Source organism: Aulonocara sp. 'chitande type north' Nkhata Bay, linkage group LG3 (genome assembly GCF_057382095.1).
Source record: "Aulonocara sp. 'chitande type north' Nkhata Bay isolate Kocher_YH1m ecotype deep benthic linkage group LG3, A_spYH_male_GT1.1, whole genome shotgun sequence".
NCBI lineage: Eukaryota > Metazoa > Chordata > Actinopteri > Cichliformes > Cichlidae > Aulonocara > Aulonocara sp. 'chitande type north' Nkhata Bay.
In genome coordinates this window covers 37,006,339-37,026,660 of record NC_141346.1, presented here as the reverse complement: position 1 = coordinate 37,026,660, position 20,322 = coordinate 37,006,339, and the positions used below count along the sequence as shown (strand labels likewise).

The following is a 20,322-nucleotide window of genomic DNA, read 5'->3' as shown; positions in this document are numbered from 1 at the left end:
TGATATATGCATTTTTTTTCTCTGCCCGTTCGGTTGGTTTTTGTTTTTTGCCCTTCTCCCCCGTCCCTCTTCTCAGCTGTTTCTCTTTCCCTCTTTCTTTCTCCCCTTCTTTCCCCCAGTCAAGTCTGTCCCGTATTCAGTAAGTGAAAATAAAATAAACAATAAAAGGTGAATCAAATGGACCATTACGACAAGGCTGGGATGGTCAGTTTGGTAAAGTAAATCCGTTGGGCATCTTTCTTTGCCTTTAGACAACAATTCTGATGGCAAAAGAGCCAAACGGGACAGGCCAAAAAAATAAAAAATAAAAAAAAAATAAAAAAATGCCTGATAGGAGAAAGCAGGGCTGGAAGACTGAGCGAGCGGCAGCCGCATGGAAAAAGAATTAAACCAGCTTAAAGAGCCTTATGTGAGAGAGCAGCAGAGAATTTAATGGTTTACTTAGAAAACAAGACGATAGCAATCAAGACTGAAAACGAGCCAGCGAGTAGAAGTTTGGAGTGGAGCCCTGGCATTAGAGAGAGAAATGACAACAAAATGTGACAAAATGCAGTATTTTTGAAGTATTCTGTGCTAACTTTAACTAACTTGGCCGCCTGCGCTGCCAAAAAGCTCTCCAATGGTCAGAAAAAGTGGGATTTGGCAGCGCTGCTCCTTCTGCCAGTTCTAAGAGAAAAGCACCCGGCTAATGAGGCATTTCAGAAAGCAGCTTGGCTGCAAAACAACGAGGAGGAAGCGTGTCTGCGTCCAATGAAACCGACTCAGCAAAACAATAAACGGCTTTACAGAAAAGCCAAACGGGGCAACAAAGGCTGAGTCTTTCGGGTTTTTCCCCAGGTGGGGAGTTGGTTCGTTTTTCATCGTCTGCTCGTTAAGCATAGTTGAAAGTGGAAATCTTTGAATCCTATAATGTCATTTAATGATTAAAGATAAAGATAAATGTTCAACTCAAGCAGACTTTGACATAACAGGATGTAACCTTGGGGAGGATTTCATTTCTAGGAAAGTTCAGTCAGACTTTAAAAAAATTGATTTTGTTTCCTGGAACTGAGCTTCGAGGTATGATTTTAGTGCCCATCATCTAATTCTGTTTTGGTTATTACTCAGTTATCGCTCATAGACTGTTCACAGGGATCTGTATGTGTAATCTTTAAAGTTGTTTTATTCTGTTTGCAGAAACTTTTTCTTTTGATGCATTTCTAAAATAATGCCTCCATAAAACTCCAGCCTCCGTGTACAGCAGGTGCGTTTCACCTCGTGCTTCTGGAGACGTCTCGTACCTGCAGTTTGACCGCGATGACGACTGAGGTGAGGTCCTTATCCAGCTCCTTCAGCATGATCAGCTTCTTCAGGGTCAGATTGAAAAGCCTGCAGGAAACCACACACAACGACACTAAAATTAGATTCGATATCCAGCGCCCTCGCACTGCTGCGCCCTGAGCTGTGCAGGGAACAGATGGATGTCTGATGACCTGTTGATCACTTTGCTTGTGCTGCGAACTGAGTCTCTGGGATCGGGAGTGTTCAGAAGCTGTCTGGAAAAACTTTAACTGAACGCCTCAGTGCTCACATTTGCACGTGAAGATATTTTTGCCAGCTACTTATCTGTCCGCGTTTACTGTCGATGAGATTATTTCAGCCTAGGAACATTTAAACTTCAATTCACCCCAAAAAGCTTAATATAGAGCAAAGAGTTAAAAAATAAAAGGAAATGAGCAAAAAAAATTTGCAAAACAAAAAACTGAGGCAATTTGTCTGCAGCACAAACAAATCAACTTCCTCTGCACAATAAGTTACAAGCTTGAAGCGATGATTAGGGGAAAATATTAGAATTACACCAAAGTACTCTTATTAAAGTTCTCTTATGGACAGAAAAGAAGAAATATTTGACCTGACAAAGTCACTGAGTGTTAGCCACTTTGAACTGAGAGCTAGCTAACACCAGGTATCTTTAATCAGGGTTGATATTCTAGCCAATCCAGATAAATGTAATAGTCTGTATAGAGCTTTACAGTAAACCATTGTCCCTGTTAGACTCAGATACGATTATAAAAGGGGGCACTCTTTCTGGCTAACGACCCATTTATCGAAAGCTGCTAGCCAATAAGAATGCAGCATCCTTAATTTTGTTGTGGTTCTGACCATCTTTTATATACAGTCTATTAAATCAAACAAGTATGAAACTGAAGTTGGCTGTAAGTGAGCTATAACACACGATTATTATTATTCACGCATATCTGCTTAAAAATGATGTCATTGCACAGTTTGTCGAGGCGTATGCACAACACTGTCTGCAGCACATGCAGCTGGGAGTCAACTGTGTATATTCACTAGAGAAACAGTATCAGCTGATATATACAGAGGAGGTTTGAGCACTGACAGCCAAAATCCAGCATCAGTCACACTTTGTTGTGGACCACATACATGTCTGTATTATGGCCTAAAAGCCAGCTTGTGGTAATTTGTCACTTCCTGTCTCCTCTCCGTTCACCCTGTCCCTCTCATCAGGGCCATCAAACACAGCAAAAATAAAACAGGACTTTAGAAGAGGCGTTGAGCGCAGTTCTGCTTTATCTGTTGGCAGGCTGTTAAAAAACAAAATACTCCAGCCCACGATGAAAATGGATTGCTATTTTTGTCAAAGTTAAAAATGTCCCATTCAAATGACACCAACACTTACGTCAGCACACATAAACAACGACAAAAAACAAAAATCCTGCCGGATGTCTTCCATCTGAAAAAAAAAACAGCTAAGAAACGAGAGATTGGCCTCAGGTTTCCTGACACTTAGAAGAAATACTCAAAATGCCAGTGTTCAAAAACACAAAGGGACATACAAGACCAGGAGCATTTAAAGACCTGAAACCGAATCACTGAAAAGACACACACACACACATTCTCGTTTTGATATCTTAGTGAGGACATCTAATTGACATAATGCTATTCCTAGCCGCTTACCCTAACCATCAAAAATGTATGCTTAACCCTTAACGCGTAGCCTAAACCCAACCATAACCTAACTTTAACCCTGACCAAAAAAACACATTTTGGGGTTTTTTTTGGTCCCCACAAAGACGTCTAAACAAGTACAAATACACACACACACACACACACCTCCCCAATAGCACCCGGGGGTCAGTCTGTTCAATAATTCATCTCCAGGGCTTAAGGGACAGAAAGTAAACCGCTAGAATAAACCTGACAGAGCAACCTGGAGGAAATCAAGAAGAAACATGGAAGCTAAAAACCAAACAAAAAACAAAAGCAAAGGACACACAAAGAGAAAAAGACACAAATGCATTGTGCCAATAAATTATATACAGGAAAAGACAGGACAACAACAGACAAGAGGGAGGAAGAGGAAAAGACGCAAATGACAAATAACAAACAGAGATGTGGAAACAGCCGTGAATACAGAGGAGGAGGAGGAAACAAAAAGCAGGCAGGCACAAAAGGGAGAGGAGAAAGGAAGCGAGGCTGAGGCATGAAAATTGAGGGAGACATCACCAGAGAGAACAGAGGAGTGGGGATGACAGAGGCTGGCAAAATGTGCGCCGAGAGATGAACTGTCTGACATCGCAAATGGAAAAACAAAACATCTTTTCTTTTCTAGGGCGATATTTAAAAGCAGCGGATGGAGAGCAAGATAGTTTAAACGGTCAGTTATGTAAATATTCGCCACACCCTGCACCGATCAATCGCCCAGAGAGGACAGAGGTCACATCTAAAGAGCCGCGCTGTTACCCAAAACATAGACAAGAGCCTCTTTTGATGTCACACTAAAAAGGCGGAGGGCGAGGACAGGAAAATTGCTCCGCATTTCTCCCTCAGCTCTCTCTCGTCTCACCTGGGCCTTCTCCTAAATCCACCCCACTTACTCGCCTTTCATCTTTCTTTAAGTGCTCCCTACCCAACCACCGAAATTGACAAGTGGCCCCCGACTGCTGATGCAACCGCTGGAAAAAGAAAGAAAGAAAGTCAGCGACAAACACAGAGAGCCTTTTCTGAACGCAGAGGTTTTCTAGTTTCACGATCAAAGCAGCCAGGAGAGGCTAAAGCTATGAATAAAAAAACTATCAATTTTTATCTCCGATAGAAAAGGCCAGCTAAGACTTCTGCTTACACCTGCTGGATCTGAGTGGAATGAATCGAGGTGGAGAGGGAGCAGAAGAGGCCGGGTGCCAGTGGTCGATCGGAGATGGGGCTGAAGCACCTGGGGCGAAGGGAGGTGTGGGTAGAAAGTGGATGAGGGAGACGCACAGATATACACAGAGAGAAAAACAAACTGCAAACACACAAATCAGAAAGAAAAAACTGTTAAAAGGTTACTACAAGCAACCACCCAACACTTAGAACTGCTCCAGTATGACTTTCTCACAATTATTTTATCGCTTATTTTCCAAAAAGCCCCAGAGTTTGGTTTCAAATCTTCTTCTTCCGTTGCTCCCTTTGATGGGTCGCCCCCGCAGATCATCTGCCTCCATCTCACCCTCTCCATAGTTTGGTTTTAAATATTAAATGCCAAATGTTGACATTTAGAAGAATTTTGCCTGGGTGAAAGTAAAATAATCTGGTCATCAAAGGTCTCAGTCACATGGTGTAGAGACCGGTTGCTAGGGAAAAAGGTGTATTAACCAACCGGCTGCAAGCTGCTGGAACTTAATGGGTGAAATCTGGTCACAGAGAAGGATATGGTGATAGCGGCAACCTCTTTGCAACTGCTTTGTTTGCTAGCAGGTGACAACTTTTGAAGGATGACACCAATTTGTCTGCAAACACCTGCCAAATGGCAATTAAATCAGAAAAAGTGCAACGCAAACAGGAAACGGACAACCGTTCAATTTGAGCGGTAAGGCACGACTTTTACTTTCAACGCAAACATTTTCTGTTTGCGGTTTGCAACACGCTAAGTTTCTCCAAGAGTAGTTGGTGAGTTGTTTGCAAACAAGTCTGCAATCGGCTAGCAACTAATACATCACCATCTCTGCAGTAGATGTTGTGGCAACCAACTGGTTAGCCAGAGGTTTAGCTGGGCGATCACAATCGATACCAAAGCGACTGCATTGGTCACATAGTGGGAAACAACTGGTCTCCAAACAATCCCAGACCCTCTCTGTCACTCCCAGGACAGAATGGTAAAGGTTTACAAAGAATACCCATCTAATTTATGAATGCAGACAGATAGCAAACACGCTGCAGTCAAAGCGCCTGCTTCAGTCCTGCATGCCAAATATCCTTGGGCAAGATGCTAACACCAAGTTGCTCTCTGATGCATCGATCAGGGTTTAAATGATAGACAGAAAGCGCCTACATTGGAAAAGCATGGAAAAAAGTGCTTGTATGAATGGGTGAATGAGGCAAGTTGTACAAAAGCAGTCTGAGTGCTCAGAGTAGAAAAGCTCTATATAAGAACTATTCCATTTACCATTAACCTGCACAGCTTCACATAAATAATTAGCATTAGCATATATCTACTTGGCATGGTAATATATAAGAAATAGCTTTACTAACTGCTATTTTCTACATTTTCCCTCTTATATTTCCATCTAACTAAAAGCAGAGCAGCCTGTAAATCATCTACGACACCAGAGTCAAGGCTACAGAAATGTTAAGAATCCACACAGTAACTTTTAATTTACTGCAGTAATTGGTTCACCACAAAAACTAGTTCAGTGCTTTATTGCTTGTGTTATATAACAGCTTCAAGAATTCAGATTTCCCTCGAGAGGAACTTACTACTTTACTTGTTGCTCTGTAAATGGATGCGAGGAGCGCTGGGATTTCTGCACAGTCTGAAACACGAGTTTTCCATTAAAGCATCGCGTAGACACCAAGTTTTATTCTTTTCCACTGTTATTTATGCTGTTGTTTAACTACTGTAAATCCCCTACAGGATTAAAGAAAATGCTGCACCAGCCTTCACTGCCACGGTGATCGGACCAGTAACCATAGTCGGCGAGGGGAATCACATGGTAAAGGTCAAAACAGTCCGCCCGCCACCAGCACTTCCTCTGTGGTTCACCTCTCACTCCTGCCCTGGCTCCTCGACAGCTTGTCACTACACTTTAAAAGTCACTGCCCGTTATCATCAACCCGAACAAAGGAACAGACTCGAGCAGAGCATGACTGAAAGAAAAATAAATCGGCATGTGATGGAAACGGAGAGAGCGGCGTCTACACTCACACACCCGAAAAAGGGAGCACGGCTTCATCTTTCATCCCCAAATAACTACAAACCTGCTTCTGTTGCTTAACAGCTGGGATAGAATTATGGGCTGAGATGCATAATGGAAAAGACAAGAAACGAATTTGTCTCTTAGAGAGTCGAACTACGCCAGGATTGTGATTTCTTTCCACAAAGATGTAAATCTCTTTGCTCCAAACTGATTGTTACTCTGCTGTGAAAAGTATTTGTCCCCTTCTTCTTCTTTTATATAAATTTAAACTGCGATTAAACACATTTTTGGTAAGCTGAACTTCAGCAGTACAAAAACTGCATTTTGTCTTTACTCACGCTGTTTATGTCCAATATTAAAATGTTTTTGATTATCTGAAAATAAGAAAGCCAGAAGGGTGTAAATACCTTTTTACAGCACTACACATATTTGGTATGATATTTGGTTTCCAGACTTTTGGAATGAGCTGAGGAGAAACGTCGCCTCTGACATACTGTTGTTGTGGAAGCAGAAGAAAATGCATCTGCTTTAAGTTTTGATGATGTTGGATCAACTGTTCAAACGTGAATTCACAGCAGTGTATATACACACACACACACACGTGTTTAGGACCAATTCGGTGAGTTTTGTGGTTTTTGTTGACAATAACAAAAATCCTGTATGTCAATCTAAGCCTTAAACAGCTGGAAATAGAGAAGCTCCATGGAGCTCTGACTGGGCGTGACCGTCGCCACGCCAACTGTGTAGTAATTTGTGAAAAGTGTCTCTGTGGTTTGTCTAAACTTCCTGATTGTGTCATCCAGTGCTTCCCGCCCCACCTGTGTGAGTCCTAACAGTAAAGTACAAGTAGGGGTCAAGTAATGCCACTTCTGCTCCCTCTACATCTTGAAGCCAACACTGCCTCTTATCAGTTTAATAAAACAATGCATTAACTCAAGAATGCAAGATCAAAAGGAGCCACTTTAACCTTATAATATCCATCATATTGCATAATAATCAATATTTAAAAAAAAAAAAAAAAAAAAAGCAACACAGACACACAAACGTGTACAAATTTGTCTGCTGGCTTCAACAGCACCATCGAACAAGCCTCAGCCCTGCAAATGTAAAACCTGATGTGGAAGTGCCTCAAGCTGCACTTCCTTCAATTGCTGCCAGCTCCAAAAAAACAAATCTATCAGGAAAACCTCCAACTTTGCTTGTAAAACATGTGCCAACACATTTTTCCTGTAACGCACGAGTTTCACTTCTCTAACACAAGTGGTTCTAAAGAAAAGGAGGGTGGGCGTGCACAGGATTACATTTTGACTTGACTTTTCTTGTTATCAGCAACATTTTTTCAGCCTTAAAACAGCAGAAAAGATGGCAACAAAAAGCAAGCCAGGCACCCAAGTCCCGTTACAAACCTATGGGTTACAGAACTATGTGTTTTTAAAGCAGGAGTGCTCAAAGCACAGTGTTTAATTTCACATACATATATTCAAACATCAGTTTTTGTGAGGGGGATTCCCCCAGTGCACTCACATCAGCTAAGCTGACATTGATGGAGTACCCAGAGGAAACCCAAGGAACTCCACACAGACCAGCCGGCTGTATGTTCAGGATGTGCAACTTTGTCCTGTTCAAAGTTAGTTTTTCCTTCATCTAAAAAGGTCAGTGGCAATAAAACCTGCAGTTCCATGAATGGTGATTTGATGCTAGCTCCAAAATTGAGTGAATATTTATACTTTTGTTTGGAGGGGAGGGAGTTTCACACATTTTCACATTCTGTAAATGAAATTAAGTAGGCAAAATGTACTGGGTGACTTCATTTGGGTGTAAAACGCTTCACTTCTTTGCCTTCAAGCGTATCAAAACAGTCTCCACAGCAGCTAAAGCTTCCTCGGCTGTGATGCAAATTTCAGCTTGAACATTTACGGCTTTCTGAAAACTGCTGATCCGCATGGTGTGGTTGAAATCTGCAGGAAAAACAATAAGCGAGCATGCAGGCTCTTAATTGAGCTGCTGCATAATTAACTAATTTCCAGGGAAAGTTGTGAATATCATACAGACTGTTATTTTTTTCAATTTTTATAACATTTTCAATAGAAATATGTGATAACCTGAAAAAAAGAAAACCTGATCTGATGCATCTTTAGTTTATCAGTTCTCTCCAGAAACTTTTCTTTGGGTGTTTCTGCTATTTTGTGTTGTGAACCCGCGTTATGTTTTGCATGTCCTCACCGATGAGGTGAGTGCATCGGTTTATCACAGAAACTCTTTCTGGTTCTACGGGACAAACTGAAGAAGACCTCCACATCTGACTCACTGCAGCTAAATTAATGTTTAATGCCCCTTTGACTGAAAACACCTCGTGTTTTCCCCACAGTCGCAGATATTTGTTCATTTGTTTAGGGAAAAAGGCATGGGCGGATGAAACGAGGGCTCTGACGGAGGCAGAGAACGGCTCGATAATGTCTGTGGGAAGACTGACCTCTGATATTCTGTAAAGGTCAGTCTCTGTAGAAACAGACAGCATGTCTATCAGACGCACACACAAAACAAAGTATCAAACTTGAAAAACGAAAAGCAAGCTAGGCCAGGAAAGAAAAAAAAAAGCCTTACCTCAAGTCATTTTAGGCCTCATTTAACTGATTAATGTGCCAGTTATGAGCTATTTTCCAATTAGCTAAATAATCTTCCACGTCTGCATAATTACAAAAAAAATTACACTCATTACTACTCAGTCCAAGGGGATATCTTCACACTTCAAACAGCACTAGAAAAGAACAAAACAAAGCACCTTTTCATGTGAAAAAATAAGTTATTATAATCAAAATGGGGAAAAAAAACCCATAATAATAAAAGAAGTACTCTGACTAATGGAGCTTTTACCAGCAAATGTTTGGCATTTTCAGTAACACTATCGACATGGGTAGCACTGTGGAAGGCAGTTTAATCCAAAACAAATGATTTCCATGAGGCGTTGTTGATATGCAGGGCCCCCATGGGATGAATATTACCAACTCCTGCAGTTATCTGATAGGTTTTTGGTTTTTGGTTGTTTTTGTTAACTGAGGTTTCATCCTGGTTATAACATGCATGCTTATAACATGCATGCTTATAACATTCATTTTTATAACATTAAATCAAATAATGCAACAGCACCATTGCCTTTAGTCAATAGGCACATATCCCACAATTATATATTATTACATATTATTCTTTAACATGTCAATGTTGTTGAAACAGGAGCTTTAGTGACCGTCATACGGTGTTGTTCAGTGTTGTGAGCGTCAGCTCTTTCAGCTGCTGGTGAGTGAGGCTGTGAAGTTGTGTCTCAGCTGGAGGAGGCAAAAACGGCACTCTTCCAATCGATACTGTTGCAAGCGAGTACCTGATCCGATAGTAATGGTTTTTCCAGTATCGATTAGTATCTCCGAGTATAAATTTTTTTTGGCAACCCTAATTGTGACATTCATGGTTTACAGACTTTATCTTTCCTAGTGCTCTCATTCAGAGGCATCATTTTTCCTTGGGAAGGATGGCTGGAGGCTCATCTCGTCTCAGTGTTATGGAACTATTTACGATATTACAAAAAAAAGACTCTCGAGTTTGTCTTTCCACACATGTCAGCTTGAAGAATGACTCAAATTATCGATGAGATTATTTTCTGGAACTGACTCATCATTTCGGTCCCAGATTACTTTATCCTCTATAACAAAGCGGCGCCCCAGGAGTGGGTCGGTCATTAAAAAGTGAAACACCAAACCACGTTCTGCTTTTCTCATCATCCAGATTTAATTACACCAATTAACTGATACTTCCGCAAGTGATTCTGACAACATTAAATAAACTTGAAGGGAAATAAAACATTATCAACAAATGAAAGCAATACACACAAATGAGGATTTCACTAATGTCAGGATGTGGCTTCGGCACATGAGGCTGCGAGCGTCTAAACGTGCGTGGGTATAAAAGGTCTGCTTCTTTAAGGAGGAAGGTACCTATGGTTTCCTTGACGACAGTCAGTCATGAGCGGTGTGACCTTGCCGTGTCACGCAAGGAAAATAACATGCTAAGTACACACGGCAGAAAGAAAAGAGCCGCCCTTGCACCGACCTTCACATCGAGCATTTTATTTTAAACCCTTCCCTTCCGTGTGACCATGTGACTTCTCCTGCTAATTTTCTATTCTTTAATGGTCTTCATCCTTCCTCCCTTCCTACAGCTCACCTCCTCCTGCTTCCTACTTAAGGACAGCTGCTCTCCTTCTCCCTTGCTCGCATAACTGTAACTCAACTCCACTCTTTTCACTGCTGCGCCCAATCTCCTTTCTTAAGTAACGTGGCGTTGCCTCCACCTCTCAGTAATGGTGATCGATGGCAGGGCCTGATCTGTTTGGGGGGGGGGGGGGGGGGGGGGGGGGGGGGGACTAAGAGTCGTGCCCTTCTTCTTTATTATCATTCTGTTACATGGATTAGTCTGTCCTTGACGCACAGCAGGGCAAAATGCCCATTTTCAACACAGTGCAACACACACACGCGCGCGCGCGCACACACACACACACACACACACACACACACACACACACACACACACACACACACAGACACACACACACAGAGTGAGATGTGTATTGATCAGATGAATATTTCTATCATCTCTAAGAGCAGAGATTTCATCACAATCAGGAGGATTTGGGGATAATTAATCGAAAACTCGAGATTGAAAACTGAGTTTAAGCACAAAAATCCTCGTCAATAAAAAAAAGAAACTATCCTTGAGGTTTTCCTGTGTAGTACAAGAATGACTTACTGTGTAAAGATGACCTGTGCTATCACTGGTCATTATATAAACTCATTATCCAGTGGTAGCTCCTCTGGATCTTTTGGATAGATGACAGACGCCTCACCTTGGCAGCAGCTCACCAGCCCTTTGGCTGGATGAGCTAATAAAACAAGATTAATATTATTACTCTGTTACTATAGAGTAATAGATAGATATACATAAACAATGCAACAAGCTGATGCATCTTGTGAAAAGTAATGAACAAAATCAAGACTATGAATAGAAATCTAGGCATGTGATGCCTGGCAGCACTGCAGCATTATATGGTATGCAAAATTACATATAAAATCATTAAAGTGATGGTTAAAGAAGCATAGTAAACTAATATATATGTGTAAAACACTCAGTCACCTGACTGTGATTTATGAACTCTGACGGCTGTGTATTATATGTTATGTCATAGAAGGAAGCACAAAAACAGAACAGCCTGATGCTACAGCGGGCCACGCCCATTTCTGTGGTTACTCTGAATTTCCCACCACCTCCCAGGAACACCTGAACGCACCTTTCCTAATAACTGCCATTCACATTACCACCAAAACATGGCATTTCCTCAAAAAAAGGCAAAGAAAAAAAAAGAACATATCGTTCACAAAAGCTGCTTAAAGCACTTTAAAAACCCACAGAAACCAACTACTGGCACAAAACCAGAAAGAGAAGTTGATGACACATGTTATGGGCATAGCTAAGAGCTCAATCACATGAGAGTATTTCATCAGAGCGGCTTTGTGTTAAACACCCGATTTCACATTCAGCTTGATCTTTTTTGTCGCTCAGATCTGATTTTCCATCAAAGCGCGAGCAGCACAAATGAAATCGCCCGTGTTCTTTTTAATTCTGAAGCAGCGCACTTTCATGTGGTCCTAAAAATCAGATACAGCTCTGATATTTCACAATTTTGAAGAGTCAAAATTCAGACTTCTTAAACATTGAGTGCCCTGATGTGAGTCTTGCGAAAAGGTGCTGGGAGATGTAGTTAAAAGTAGCCTTTACTGGGAAAAATAAACCAGTCAATTTAAAAAAAAAATGTCTCTGGCTTCTGCTTTCATATCAGCCTTCACCTCTTATCCCCTGTCACTTTGCTGCTGGCTGATTTATGGACATGGATTTGTGGACAAACACACACTTAAAAAAAACAGAAAGAAAGAAAAAAGGCCCTGGAGATAGAGGAGGGAAAAAACAAAACCAGTTATCCAAAGGTAAAGGCCAGAAAAAAAATGGACTTTGATCTTTGCCTCCTGCCTATGTGACTTTGAAAGTGTTTCTGTGTGTTTTTGAGCATGTGAATGTGGGAGGTGTTGTAAAACCTCACAAGGGTATGTTTTGATCTCAAGGTCTTCAATAATCGCCAACTCTCATACACTAAAGAAACACGCACACACGTCCTACATATACGCAGAGGAACAAAAGACATTAAAAATAACTTGTGCATGAAATCCAGAGCACACATACGCAGACGCAGAACAGAATGTAAACAAAAAGAGACAGAAGATAGAGAATGAATGGAAAGAGAGAGAACATATTTCACTGCGTGGACTCTACAGGCAGCAGAAATAACAAGCATTTGGTTTTTCACTAACAGCAGTCTTAAAATAGCGCTTGGCTGAGTGGATGCAGCCTGTAAAGATGTCAACAGCTCTGAAGAGCGAATCAATTTTTTTTCTCTTTGCTTTTATATTAAGATGAAAACAGCATAATTCGTCTGAAAAACAGGTCTCAAACTCACACCGTGTGCTATTACGACAAAAGGAAGAGTGTGTCGGCACAGCGGGGAGCTTTAGTCTGGAAATATAAATAGACGGATAGATTGGAGGAATCAAGCGCCGCTCAGTCAATACTTTGTATTTGCTCGTGCATGTGTGTGTGGGGTGTGTGACTCATCAAAAATAACAATGCAAGGTAACCTTCATTAGCCGGAAATTATTCTACTTGGAAACGCTGCAGAAAGTCTGAGTCAGAAAGTGTTGGTCCACAAGTCTGCACCCTATTTATGCCACAAGAGCGTCCTATTATACCCTCATTTATTTTGGTGGTTCACTTTTTCCACACATCACACACCTCAGAATAGTTAAAGTCTACAATCATTAAATCATTACTAGATGCAGGTTGAAATGAGGATTTTTACTCAATTTCATCTTGGCTGTGGTCAAAGATACTTACTGTTATTTACTGTGTTGAGGTAAAATATGCTAGGAAAAGAAAACAGTTTAAAAATAGCCAAGTTTTGTTTAATGTACTCTCAAAATACTTAATTTATAAAATGTTATGTCTGAAAATACCAGCTAATGTAAATGATTACTGAAAGACTTTATAAAAGGACTGAATTAGCATTTCTTTTATAGCACGGTTGTCGATAGTGCTAGCTAGCTTAAGCAGCGCTTGTTTCATAAAGTTTTTAGATATTTTTAAAAATGTTCATTAACAATACTGATACCCTAGCAATAGCAATAACCCTAGCAGTAGCAATAACAAAACTGCAGTCTAAGGCAATCAAAGATATTATTTGGCTTTAGAAATAACCAAAAAAAAAAACGTTACTAGAAAACTTATGCTAATATTAGCATCTATTACCCATTTGTTAGTTTTTAATACTTAAAAAAAATACTGAATACAATTAAAATCCAGGCCTTTTAAATCAAACAAGCCTTAAAAAGGCAGGTACAACTAAATTAGAGTAGAAGAACTGGTAGAAAAATAAGGTAACATAAGAAAGACGCGTCCACACCGCTACCAAAAGTAGCTACTCGTTCGCACTGCGGACAATAAAACTGTATACAGTGAAAATAAAATACAGTGAAATTAAATAAACACATGTATCAAAACACATCAAAAAGACCTACAGAGGTGGAACCTCTGCAAACACACCCTTAAAGCACAGTTAATTTAGGCTACACCATTGGAGTCATCTGTGGAAACCAGCCTGATATAATGCACGAACATGACCGACTAATATCATTAACCCCGACAACAAATACCATCTACTCTTCTAATGTTTCAGTTGAATTTACTCAAGTATAACAGAAATATTTGGTTATAAAACAAAAGGGATCATGCTAACATACAGACAGTTCTTTCCTATGAAACCATCACTCAGATCAACCAGCCTGCAGAGTGAGTCATAAAGCTCTGCATCCTGCTCTACTTCTTATCCGTGACCCTCTGACAGGTCTGTGACAGCCAATTAGCAGCTGGAGAAGGCGGGCCTTTCGGGGAAAAGCGGGGAAGGGGTGAAGCATGACGTTGGGTGTCCAAGACGTCACTCAATTAGGAGAGATGATTGCTTTAAGGTGGAGATGGGCTGGACCCAAACCAACAGACAGAGCAGTGAGTTTGTGCAGGTGTGTGTGCATGTGTATGTGTGCGTGTGCGTGTGTGTGTGTGTGTGTGTTTATAGCCTATACCGCCCTTAGCCTGCACAGATGATTAGCATTCTGGTCACAGCAGCAGTCAGACTCCACTGAGGCTGAAGCTTCCTCCATCCTCGCCCACAGTGGTGCAGCAGACCAGTGCTCAAGTAACATTACAATAAACAAACAATACAGCAGCAATAAGCAGGAAGGAAACATGTTTTTGCACAATGTACTTTGTTAGAGAATGAATACATTTGATTTTTTTAATGTGCACAGGAGAGTCAGTGTTTTGGGGTTTGTTTGGTTTTTTTTGTTTTGTTTTTTACAAAGATCAACTCATTTTTTAGGACATTTTCTTAATCACCTGGGAGAAAACTGTCTTGCAGCCAGAAGAAACAGACTACAGAAATCCTTTAAACCCTCTGTAACTGCACTCTCATGGCTCACTAACTAGGGCTGCCACGATTAGTCGACTATCGAAATCGTCGACGACAAATTTAATAGTCGACGCGCCGTTTGAAGCTTTGTAAGATCCCAAAAGACGCAGGAATAAGTAGTAGGATTTAAGAGGACTGAAACAGAAGATGGCAGCACTGCATGAAGAAGGATGCCAGCTGCCGTTAAACCTCGAAGAAGAAGAAGAAGAAGCTGTGTCCAGAATTCATAGCGCAGCCCAGCTCAGGTTCCAACAATGGCGGCAGCTACTTACGTAGTTTTAATATTACTCTTATTATTCTTTCTGGGTCACAAAATAAACGTTTAACATATTTTCAGGCGAGAATGTAGCTGTGTAAACCTCAAACATCTGCTCAGTTTATCAAGACACCGCATACTTTCAAAAGCGCTCCGACGTTTTCGCAGACGTCTGTTACCCACTAGCTCGATAGCTAGCCGGGGGCAAGGCTCACTAGAGCCGTGAGAACACCGGACTCCTGACCAATCATTTTCAAACCCACCGCCGTCTTTCGCTACTCAGGTTAAACATGATATATAAGTCACTTAGACAACTTAAAAATGTTATTGTTTGGCTTTTTTCAGTATTTTATTTGTTCCTGAGTAAATCGGTTTGGCTGAGATTAAAGTTATAGTTTTTACACAGCTGAATAAACGTCAAGCAGACAGCTGATTATCAGAAGTGTGAGATGGTCAAGAATATACTCCAGTGTCCTGTTATATTTTAGGTAGCAAGGAGCAGACGGCTGAGTTTATTAAATTTCACCGAAACAAACTGCAAATTTCATTAAAATTTAATAAACTATCAGCTTGTCTTTATTTTTAGTTATCACATACCTTAAACACTTAAAGCTGTAAGCTAATGATAGTTATATAAGAGCAGATGCTGCTGGTGCAATAAGCTGCACGTTTTACGCCCAATGGATGCATGATCTGACTAGTCGACTATCAAAATAATCGTTTGTGGCAGCCCTATCGCTAACACATCTAAGAGCACAAACTCAGTGCATTTAGACATGTAGACATGATGAAGACGACCTGCTGAAGTTCAAATTGAGCATCAGAATAAGGAAGATATGTGATTTATGTAATTTTTCCACACAGACCTCACTATAGTTCAGACCACTATGAGAGTGGCCTGAAAAAAGTGAAAAATAGAAACTATCCAGTGAGCAGCAGCTCTCTGGGTTAAAAATTGATGTAAGAGGTCAGCAGGGAGTTGGCAGACTGCTTTGCTGATAAGAAAGCAACGGTAACGCAAATAACCACTTGTTATAACCGAGGAATGCAGAAGAGCATCTCTGAATGCACCACAGGTTGCACCTTAAAGCATAGATTCTTCCTACCACTTTAGCCTGATGCTGGTTGCGTAATGATGTAAGGGCACACTTTGGCACTCTTAGTGCCAACAGAGCACCAACTAAAACCCACAGCCGGCCTGAGTATTGCTGCTGAACATTTCTATTCCATTACAACCAGTGTACCCATTTTCTGACACAACACCATGTCATGAAGCTTAAATCTGCCAGAGTCATCATCGTTACCAGCAGTACACAATGTCATCAGATGTTCCCGAGACCAGTTCTCAGCAGCTGACTCATTATGCATTATTAATTAGTTTAAGGTTAAAAACAGCTTCTTTAGCTCCAGCATTTAAAGGTTCTGTTGAAGACCTTCATTGAATTTTTCTAAGTAGGTGGTTTGATCTTTATTAAGATCAAACTTTTTTTATGATTTCCACAGAGGCTGAACGCTTGACATTTCAACAAAAATAAAAAGCTATATTCAGAAAATGTAATATCGGCTGCAAGTGGGAGGAAGCACATTTGACATCGTCTGACTCACGGAGCTGGACATGTCGTGGTTTCATCTGATGAACAACTTGGTTGTCAAAAGAATCAAAGCTGCACTCGTTTCTATTCTCGTGAGTCATTTAGAGATACGGCAACTAAAAATGTGACATTTGGGTTCGGTATTTATTATACACCACAAACCAAATTTGTACAGCTCTAAACTGGCTCTACCGACCAGGGAAGCACTTATAACTAAATGTAGACATTTCTAAGATCTGCATTTCCTGCTAGACCTACAGTCTGATTCAGCCTCACGCAGTAGCAACAGTTTCAGCCAAGGGAAACGTCTGGATGATGTGCTCTGAGTCAACATACAAACAGCAGCAGCAGCCTGCTGGCATATCATCTGTAGTCAGTCGCAGTCGGAGCTGTCCCGATTCAAATCTTATCAGTGTTTGTCCAAACGGCGTCCAATCCCGCTGACACACATTACAAACTGATAGCACTGCCTGCTCATTACAGCCAGGGAGGCAAGCAAACATGCACACAGAGGAGGCTAATTATGGTCCAGCTGATCAATATGCATGAATACTTTACTATTTAGCACGTAGAAAATGAGGAAGGAAGACAGAAAAAAATAGAGAGAGAAGGGAAAATGTTTTATATTTTTTAAGGAAATGAGCAGCAGGAGAGCGTGGCACTAATTCAGTGCTTTGAATACAGTGCGTATTGATCGAATGAAGATGGCACTAGATTAGAGGTCGGTGAGCTTTTCTGTTGTCCTAACATCTGGTGGTTTCCCACCAATAACAGATTCAGTTCATGTGAAAACGCTGCATGTTCAGATGAACTGAATCAGCTTTTTGGGATTTCCTTTCCTGGATTATTAAGCATGCATCAAGACACAACAACAGACAGGTCAAAGGTTAGGCGCCTGTTAACATCCTCCCTGCAGAATACAGGCTGCATGGCCCAAACTGAACACACAGGCGCGCGCTCTCATAGGTCTTATCATAATACTGACTTAAAGCATTAAAAACAAGATAATCATCGTCTTGATTTCCAACAGTTCCCCCATCCCTCTGACTGTTCAACCTCTGACATCACTGCCCATCAGTGAGTCAACAGATCACATTCAAACATGGATATATTTAATGTCTACAAAATCTTTAATCTCCAAATGAAATCAGATTTTATGTTAGCAGTAATGTATGTAGGACATCAATCACACAAAATAGTTTGACCTTGAAGCAGATTCTTGACATCTCTATTAAAACTTCTTATTGTGATCAGGCTTAAACATCCAACAAAAATGAGCCAATCAAAAGAGGAAAGCAGAAAAATGCAGTCCTCCATGTCCCGCTAACACATCTGGCATTTTAGAAGGACCAAGTGTCTTTAATCAGGGTCAAGTGTTAAAGTCACAGGCGTTAATGTGGCCTATACTTCTTCTGAACCAGCCCACTGATGCATCACACCTTTGAGGGCTACTGAACTCATTAGGTTAGATTTGTAATATCTAGGCCAAGTTCACACCTGGCTTTGACACAGATCCCATCCCCCTGCTCTATATGCAAATCTGCTCTATATGCAAAGAAAAGCCATCAATGACCAGACGATGGAAATCAGATGGCTTGTTTTAATGTAGTTGACACGGACATGCAGAGGGCTCTAAAGTACAGTCGCCTAATCTTCCAGGTTCAATCCCAGAAGTAGACATAAGTCCCTTTGGGATTGCACCGGGAAGGGCATCCAGAGTAATAAAAATGTTTTCAAACACGTGGAGCTCCCACAACCCTTTGTGTCAACCTTTTGTGAATAAGAAAGCAGCCGGACTATACATATGTAGACAATTTTATAGAAAAATAAGACGAAAAAAAATAACGCAATAGCTTTAAATAGTTCTTGAATTCCAACTTCAGTCTGTGGCTCATTAGTTCCCCTGTGAACACTTAAATTCAGAGTGTGTTTTGTCTTGCAAAGGGCTGATGGAGGAATGAGAGTGAGCAACATGGCAAAAACAAAGAGAAGAAGTCACAGAAATAACATCCCGCTGAAAATAAATACGTTCCGTCCATAGCTTTCATTTAACAGCGACTCTCAACGCGCTATAAAAGCTTTATAAATTACCAAAAAAGGTTCAACATTAATAGAGCCGAACCTCACCTTGGCACACAAGTATTACTGTTTTCAATAAATAAAAACAGTAATACTAAGCTACTTTTCATCAGCTAATGGGCTCTGGGAGAGACGGCGGCCTCTTGTCGTCCTAATCTTTCCGTCCACGTCTGCTTTTGTTGTTTTAGTTTCAGGAGCTTTTGCGACAATCTGGGAGAAGTGCTTTTTAAGTAAGGGGCTATAATTAAATGTGCTGTGAGACGCGCGAGTGCAGAGCACCTACTGAGGATCAGCTTGGCGATTAAAGAGACTTTTTTCCCTCCTTTTTTAAAAACCTGAATATTCTGTTCAGGAATATTAGATGCAAAATGAAGCCGTCAATCTGTTCCTCCTCTGTGGCATTTCCCTTTTCCATGTGTGTGCATGCATGAGTTTGCATGAGAGAAACAGGCAGAAACTGCTTCTATCAATAATTGCCTTAAATTGAGTGTTTAGGTGGGTTTCAGTGTAAACCTAATCAATCCATTCTGAAGGTGTGTCCCTTCCATCAAAGGATGGCAGGCTCTTTACAGCTGGGTCACAGTCACACTGGCGTAATGCATTAGGACCTCCTGCAAGCGTGCACTCCTCTGCATACTCCTCATTTCCCCCTCTTTTCTCATATCTCCTTCAAGCTGTCCAACACTGTTCGCCAACAAAAAGCAGGACTCTCTCTCTCCTTCTGCCTCTCATCTCCTGCCCACTTCCCACTCTCCATCCGAGGCTTTTTCCATTTCTCCTCTGGCAATCGGCGATTCTCCATCCTCTCCATCTGTCTCATCAGATAGCGCCTCTGTTTCCTTCCATCCCATCACGCAGCTCCTCCTTCCTCTCCTCTTGTTTTTAATGGGTTTGTTTTTCCCCTCCACAGTTGATACCAACATCGGATTTTCAGTCGTTTGGTCACGTTCCAGTCCGGCCCACACTCCACACGTCCTGGCTCTCTCGGTCGTGTCTATTTTGGTTTCGATTCTTGCCTGGTTGCTGTGCTGACGGTCTTTTGGTTTATGAGCTACAAAGCTAAATTGATTGTGCCAAATACCCTCATTAATTAACAGGATGAATGTCCTGGGCAGTGGGACCTCTGTGCTGTTTACAGCAGCAGCAGCAGAATAACTGGGGCGTCCTCATGGTTTAGTGGTCTAACAAGCACATCACATCATGCATCTGCACGTCCGCTGTGTCTGCGGTGGTTACGCTCTGGTTTTTTCTTTTTGTTTGTTGTTGTTGCACACCACTGTTGCCCCAATTACTGAGCTCAAAGTTCTTCACAAGAGGAAATAGATCATTACCACAAGATGACAACAAAAGCTTGAGCAGCGTAATACCCGAGCACAGTGACGTAAAACGCTTATCTCACCGCCTTAATTGACAAGAACGACAAATCACATCCTCCATCTATGCGAGGAGAAGCTATTAATAAGATGTAGCTGCAGTTGCAAGGATGCTGTGTTGTACATCATGGCTAACAGTAAATGTGCATGAATGTAAAACTTGGTTTGGGGTCATTTAGTAACAGAGTATCCATTACACAGCTTGTTGATCAGGGGAGAACTGATGAAG

At 41.2% G+C, this 20,322-nt stretch overlaps 1 protein-coding gene across 3 annotated transcripts in view; it reads right to left on the bottom strand.

Moving 5' to 3' along the window:
* The window catches only part of pacs1b (phosphofurin acidic cluster sorting protein 1b), a 71,321-nt gene that overhangs the window by 27,227 nt on the left and 23,772 nt on the right, over positions 1-20,322 (bottom strand). For all 3 annotated transcript variants that reach the window (XM_086279031.1, XM_086279038.1, XM_086279040.1), the window contains exon 2: positions 1,281-1,368. In XM_086279031.1, coding sequence (XP_086135157.1) covers positions 1,281-1,368 — 88 coding nt within the window. The remainder of the gene's footprint in view (positions 1-1,280; positions 1,369-20,322) is intronic.